We start from the raw sequence: 7,073 nt of genomic DNA, 5'->3' as shown, positions 1-7,073 counted from the left end.
TGACTATAAGTGAATAAATATATAAATAAATAAAAATTACATATATATATATATATATAAAATTCACAGTCCTTCCTTTAGAAGTAAAAAAATAGTGTTATATTTCTTCATGGGGGAAACTCATGCTGTAGACACTGCTGCTGTGACCATTAAAGTTATAGCAAGCAGTTCTTGCACGGTATTTTTTTCTCTCCCCCGTGTTTCCCCCCTGGTCAGTCATCTGAGGAGGATGCCAAACTGCTCCACTCGCTGCCATCCACTGGCAAAGAGGGAACACGGGGCTCAAACAACTGCTCGATGTTAACACAGTTGTAGAGGTCATCCTCTGTCTCTTCAGACCAGGGATGATGCAGGAGGGAAGTGGCCAACCAGGTTTCACCAAAATGCAGGTTGTTCTCACTGGATTCAGTGAGGACCTGCTCCTGGCTCTGGGCACAGTCCCCGTGCTGCCCGTCTGCCGTCAAGTCCAGGTTGACTCTTGTGGCCTTGTTTGGAGGCGTGAGCTCCAGATCTTCAAAAAGGGACAATTCCCCAGTCAGGCTGGTGTCAAAGATGGCTTCCAAGGCCAAGTCCCCTTCCAGCCATCCCAGCTCAGGCTGCTCCCCCTGGCTCGGCACGGCAGAGTTGGAAAGCCGAGGCACCTTAGCCGAGGCAGGAGCTGGAGCAGCTGGGCTGGCGACACACTGAGCTTCTGCACGGGCTCTTTTGGTGGAGGCCGGCTGGAGCTGCACGGGGGTCATTCGCCGCTTTCTGGAGCCGCCGTTCTTGAGCTGGTCGGAGTACTGGGGGTCCAGCTTCCAAAAGCCACCTTTCCCCGGATCGCTCTTCTCCCGAGGCACCCTGATGAAGCACTTCTGCAGGGACAGGTTGCGCCGGATGGAATTCTGGACCCAAAAGAGAAAAAAACCAAGGCTGAATGCTTGTCTGCTGCTGCAGCCACCACCTGTGTGCAGAGGCTGGTGGAAAAGGCCATTTTCAGCAAGGACCTTTGGGAAAAAGCAAGCAGAAACAGCAATGTCAAGCCAGCCTGGACTGCATGCCCAGCAGAAAGTCCCCTGCCCCGAGTCACTGACAGAGTTTTCTTGCCTCTCGTCTGCTCCAGCCAGAGGTGGCAGGAGCCAAGGGGGTCGAGCGAGGACTTGCCAACCAAGAGGAACTTTGGGGCAACTGTTCTTGGCTGTGACTTTTGACCGTGGGGCCTTGGATCATGGCGAGCACTGGCAGGACCCAGACAGACTTGCTCCAGGCGTGGAGCTAAGCTGGAGGAGGGCAGGTCCTCCTCCATGGCTAAGGAAGGGTCTTTACCCTGCTGTGGCCAGGACCCCATTACAAGTGGCAACACATGGCAGCACCACGGGAGGTGGCACCAGCAGCAGGAGCACAGATAACCCCGCAAACAGTCCAGGCTGTGGTAACTCCAGATTTATCGTTTCACAAAGTTTTACAAGGGTCACAGACTTGCAAGCTGAATTCTCTGCTCCCCATCTGCCCTCCCCATGCCAAACTCGATTCAGCCTGGGCTGCCCTCTATTATCACCCGGTCAGAGAACGTATTTGTCATTCCTGCCTGCAAGAATCCTGTGAATCCCCTTCAGCCCTGCAGAGAGGGATTGGAAACCTTCTTTCTTTCTGGAAGGCACCCCGTTAATTAAAACCGCGATGATCCTCCAGCCACGAGTTTGCAGGAGAAAGTCAACCCGCTGGCACACAGCTCGTCGTCCCTCCTGGCTCCCCTAGGTCCCCCCAGCACAGGGGAGGCCGGGGGACCCGGGTGGTCCTGGAAGGGAAGCGGGGAGTTCCCTTCCCCGTGATGGGCTCCAAGAGCCACCAGAGACCCGCCTGCCCGGGGAGAAGGTGGGCAGCGCCTGGGCAGGGGGTTTGCAGGGCTTTTGCCCAGCCCTGCCTGGGTGAGCCCTGGCTGCTGGGATCACTGGCACACTGCGGATTTGGGCTGGGAATAAGCGGAGCGGAGGGATGAGCCACCTGGGTCCCTCCTGCCCTGCCACACCGCAGAGAGCGTCGCATGCTGAAGATCCCCTTGTGTGATGGAGGAGGGCAGGGAGCCAAGGTGGCTGGGAAAAGCCCCCAAAAGCTGGTGAGCCAGGGGGCTGTCCCCTACCCCCTGGGGACACGTTGGTGCTCAATGGGGACAGCAGCCCTATAGGCCCTCTCTCGGGCTGCCCTCTGAGGCCTCCCCAGCTCGGCACACTGATGGAGCCTCCTTTGCCTGTCCAAGGGGACAGACCTGCCCTCTGGCCTGCCTGGAAAGCGGCAGCACTTCTGCTCGGAACCTGCCCAGCCAGGGCTTTGTCCAACAAGCAGCATCTCCGTGGGGATCCTCTGCTACGCCTGGTCCTCAGCACCCCGAGATGCTGGTGATTTCGTCTGTGCTCGGCGTCGAGGGACTCAGGACCCCATGAGAGTTCCAGGAAGGTGGAGCTGGGGACAGTTTCCCATTACAGCCCTTCCCCACCGGCTGCCAGTGCTGCTCTGCTCCCAGTGGGATGCAGTATCCCCACAGGAGTTCGCCTTGCCCGCCGGAGGCTGTGGAAAGCCCTCCCCAGCCCTGCGGGGAGAGAGAACAAGCAAGGGGGTCTCCACATCTCCTACCTGCCAGGTGGGATCGGCGTGTCGGAAATAGCAGAAGTTGTTGCTAATCCACTGGCAGATGGCGGAGAGGGTGATGGGCTTGTCGCTGGCTTCCATCGCCATGCAGATGAGGGTGGCGTAGGAGTAGGGGGGCTTGACGTGCGGGTTGGTCTTGTAGTCCACGTCATCCGTGAGCTGGGGGTGCGTGGCCATGGCGTGTTGTGCTGCCCTTGAGGTGGAGGAGGAGACGGGCTTGCAGAGAGCCTGGGACGTGGGCACGCACAGCGGCTCAGCGGCCAGGGGCGAGCATGGGGCGGCAAAGCTGGGGATGCTGGGACCGTCGATGGGACCGGCTATGCCGATGTCCTTGAGGGAGAAGTCCCGCAGCCACATGAGGCTGGTCACACTGTCTACCCGGCGGCCCGAGTGCCCCATGCGAGCCGCCGGCCTTCTGGTCTCTCCTGCCCGCTGGCAGCTCAGCCGCCCCTCAGCCATGGCTCAGCACCTCTTGCGTTGATGGGACTGCCGCACGTCAAGGGGAGGCAGGGAGGGATGGAGGGAAGGGGACAGGGAGGGAGGCAGGAAGGCAGGGAGGGGATGGGGGCAGATCCTGCAAGAAAAACAGGGAGAGGCTTGAGGCCCCCTGCGGTGCAGCCGCTCTCTGGCAGCCGGGCAGGGCTGGGCACGGCTGCTCCCGCTGCCGCTGCCTCAGCCCCGTCCCCGGGCGGCCGCGCTCGGGAGCTGCAACGCCGCCCCCGGGGGTGCTTTAGCGGCCCTGACCCTCGGGGAATGCCCTCAGCCCGCCGTGCCCCGGGCTCACCCACACCCCGCGCGGGTGCCGCTGCCCAGCAAAGCCTTCGGCCGAAGCAAAATGCAAAACCAAAGAGCAACACCCGCCGCCCCCCCAATCCCCCAAACAACCCCCCACAGTCCGAGCGCAGCCCTGCCGTCCCACAAAGGGAGGATCTTTCTCCTCCCCGCCGCTAGCAGGACAAAATCTCAGCACCCGGCCGGCCCCTCCGCTCCCGACCCCGCCGCTTTCCGGCTCTTTCTGCTCCTCCCTTCACCCGCTCCCCCCAAAGCAGCCCGGCCCGGGGGGGCGCGGGCCCTCCCCGAGCGCACCCTCACTCCGAGCGAGCCGGCAGACTGAGGCTTCGCTTAGTGCCGGGGCCCTGGGATGTGGCTCTGGCTGTTGTGCCGGGCTGGAAAGCCGCAATCCCGGCTCTCGGGGCGAGGACAGCGACCGCCCGGGGCCCAGGAGTCGCGCGCCGGCTGCGCCGCGGCCGTTGGGGCGGGGATTCCCCGCTTCGAAAAATGCCGGGATCAACCGCCGCGGGGGGGCGGGCGGGGAACTCCCGGCCCCGCTCCCAGCAACGGCCTTTGCCCCTTTGAATGAAGGCTCAGGGCAGCGGCAGTTTGGTCCCCAGTGTCACCCCCCCCTCCCCGGCAAACTCCTGTGCCCTCAGTAAGGGAGGCCCCAGCAACGCTCGCGGGAGAGGGCGGGGGGCGAGGAAAAAGAGTAAAAAGCGTAAAAAGCGTAAAAAGCACAGAACATGCGCCCCCCCGCGCAAGCCTCCGGCCCCTGACAGCCGGCATCGATGGCCCGAGCTGCCCGGCCGAGCCCCCGGCAGAGCTGTCCCGCTGTCCCACCGCCCTCCCCAGCCAGCCCACCGCTCCCCGCCGCTTTCGGCCACCGCTGCCGGCCCTTACCCCGTCCCGGCGATGGCCCCCAACTTCCAAACTTCAAGCCCGAGCACGGAGACGTAAAAAAAAAACACGAGGGGGGGGGGAAAAAAAAATAAAAAATGAAAAGAGGCCAAAAATGAAAAGCGGCCGCAAGTGCGGAGCGGGGGGTGGCGGGAGGTGGTCGGTGCTGCTCCCGGCGCCGGGCCCAGCCGCCGAGTCCCCGGGATGTCCCGGCCGCTCAGGGGCTGCCGTTAAGTAGCGGCTCCGAAAGGCTTCCCGCGTTGCCACGGCGACGCTCCGCCCCGTCGCCAGCTCCCGGCCCTGCCATTGGCCCCGGCGTTGCCATGGGGAGCTGGAGGGCACCTGCCAATCTGGCTGGGACGGGGCCATCTGGGGACCGATCCCGGGCTGGGGGAGCCCCTGGAGGGGTCGGACGGGCAGGGCTGGGGCAAAAGAATCATTATCCTCATTTTTCTGCCCTTCTCAGAAGTCATGTTCCTCTGGATCAGGACCTTCTCCTGCAATAACGTACCTGAAGGCAGTGAGAGCTCGAGGCCTTTCCTTGAGCAGCATGGGGTAAAGCACTTCAGGCCTCAACTCTCCCATTGCCATCCTCTCCCTTTTCAGGATTTATCCATCTGCAAGCCTTCCCCCTGCACCTGCAAGGTGCTTCCCACCTCCCCCCCCCCCCCCTTTGTATCAGCCCTCTCCATTAAATCTAAATTATAACTGCCCCTTACAGCCCTCCTCACCTTCAAGGCCTCAGCTCCCAGCATGAGTTTCTTCCCTAGCACTGGAGGGATTTATCTAGCACCAGCACAGAGCTCCTTAGTGTTCCTCATCCTCTCCAGGAAAAGTCCCCTCGGGGTGTCCTCATCTGTCCTAGCAGTGCCAGGGGCCACGGAGTCTGTGCCATCTGCTTGGCCACCTGCACCCCACACCAGGAAGATGCTGCTACCCCAGGCCAGACTCTTCCTGCTGAGGTTTTGTTTGTATTTGCACCTTCTCCATCCCAATAGGGGTTGGAGGAGGCAGGATTTGGGGTGGTTGGGTGATGTGGCTTGGAAGGACCCTGGGAAGTGTTTTAGGAGATTTGAAGTATCTGGGCTGTTTTTTGGGGAGGTCCCTCGGTGATGGGTGGGTGGATACTCCCAGCCAAAAAGGGTGTCCAGCCACTGACCCCTCAGACCCCGACTGTCTTTGCCTTGTAACCACGAAACAGCTCTGGACTCTTTGTCAACAGAAGATACCCTTTATTAAACATACTCTTAAAATCCAAAACATGCTCAAAACAAAGTCATAAGCAGCAATCTGTTTTCCTTCCTTAAAGCCCTGACACGTGGATTGCTGGAACAAGGGGCTGCCCCATGAGACAAGGGGCTGTTTGCCTTTCACCTCACGCTGCCAGCACTGGAGGCTTCTGCCTGCCCCTCATGCCTTCTGGGTGGGCAGGGACAGTTCTGGTGTCACCCAACCCAAATCCCATCTCTCCTGTGCCATGGCAGAGGATGCTTATTTGGATTCACCATGGCAGCAGCACACAGCTTGGCTGCAGTGTCCCCCCAGCTCCTCTCCGTTGTCATGCACTCACCGGCAGCCACGGTCCCTCTGAGCGAGCAGTAGATGCCTGCATGCAGCTGCCCCGGTCTGCAGCCCCCCCATGAGCTTGCTCGGCTGCTCCTGCAGCCTTGGGGACACTCAGCTTGGAGCAGCCAGGAAGCCCTCCTGCTCACCCTCCCGGGACCCTCCTGAGCAAGGACCTGCCTGTTCTGCCAGCAGCCACAAGTGCCGTTGCAGCCCTACACCATGGTGCCTGGCCAGGCCTGGAGAGCTCTTGTTGTCCCCTTTGAAACCACGACAAAAGCTGGGCTTTGGTAAACAAGCCACCCCTGGAGCATCAGCCTGATTTTCCCTCCCCTGCCCATGCTGGAGGGCTGGGGAACAGCTGGTCTCCTGCAGCCCCCCTGGTTTTCTCAGCTCAGCGTGACAGTGAACCCCAAAGCTCTCCCCGTGCTCGGCGTGGTGCTGCTGGTCCCTCGGGGCTGGGACACCCAAACCTGTGGGTCACCTCAGCACAGCAGAGGGCAGCACGTCCCCACGGGCGTGTCCCCAAATGGGGTGCAAGGCTTGTTCCCATCACTCCAGCCCTCTCTGCTGTCAGAAGCTCCCATCCCACAGGATGACAGTTTGGAGGTGTCACTCCTCATCAAGCACCCAGCCCTGGTGAGCTTACAGGAGACATGGCGGGGGTGTCAGCCCAGAGGAAGGACCAGAGGGGTGGCCGACACTGACCCCACCTCCAGCAGGACCCACACCAGGGCCACAGAGCAAGCAGCTACCGCAGCCCTGGCTGGAAACCAGACAGAGAAACCACCACCCCACAAAGTCCCAAAAAGGGCTTTCTATCCCTCTTTAGGAGCCACAGCCATCAGCAGAGCCTGTGCTCCTTCGTGGGGATGGGGAGCAGGGACCTGCTCTCCACACACACCCCGCGGCCACTGCGGGCTGTTGCTTTCACTGGATGAACACCTCTGTACTAAGGTAGCAGTTTCCTCCTGCAAAGTGGAGGTGACCTTTGCTATCGCATCTGTGTGATAAAACCAGGTGGGGAAAGGGGAGCTCAGCGTCTCACCCTGGGGTGGCCCAAACAGCTCCAAGAGCTCACTAGATTGGGATGCTGGGTCTGGTGCTCCTCAAAATGGCTTCTGACTGTCCCTGATGCTTTCTAGGGTGGATCTTGGCCTCTGACGACAAGCCCATCAGGTCCCCGAGGGCTGTGGCTGCGTTTCTACCCCATT

The 7,073-nt window shown here is 60.9% G+C and overlaps 1 protein-coding gene across 1 annotated transcript; it reads right to left on the bottom strand.

The window, feature by feature from the left end:
- Nucleotides 1–212: 212 nt before the first annotated feature.
- Nucleotides 213–3,084, bottom strand: LOC141968060 (forkhead box protein J1-like). The gene is made up of 2 exons (XM_074922394.1): nucleotides 2,611–3,084; nucleotides 213–884 (listed from the first exon to the last, which is right to left on the bottom strand). Exons 1-2 carry the CDS (start codon nucleotides 3,082–3,084, stop codon nucleotides 213–215), a joined length of 1,146 nt encoding a protein of 381 aa, XP_074778495.1.
- Between the last annotated feature and the right edge of the window lie 3,989 nt (nucleotides 3,085–7,073).

The sequence above is a fragment of the Athene noctua genome, chromosome 18 (assembly GCF_965140245.1).
Source record: "Athene noctua chromosome 18, bAthNoc1.hap1.1, whole genome shotgun sequence".
Lineage (NCBI taxonomy): Eukaryota > Metazoa > Chordata > Aves > Strigiformes > Strigidae > Athene > Athene noctua.
This window is presented reverse-complemented; position numbering and strand designations above follow the sequence as displayed.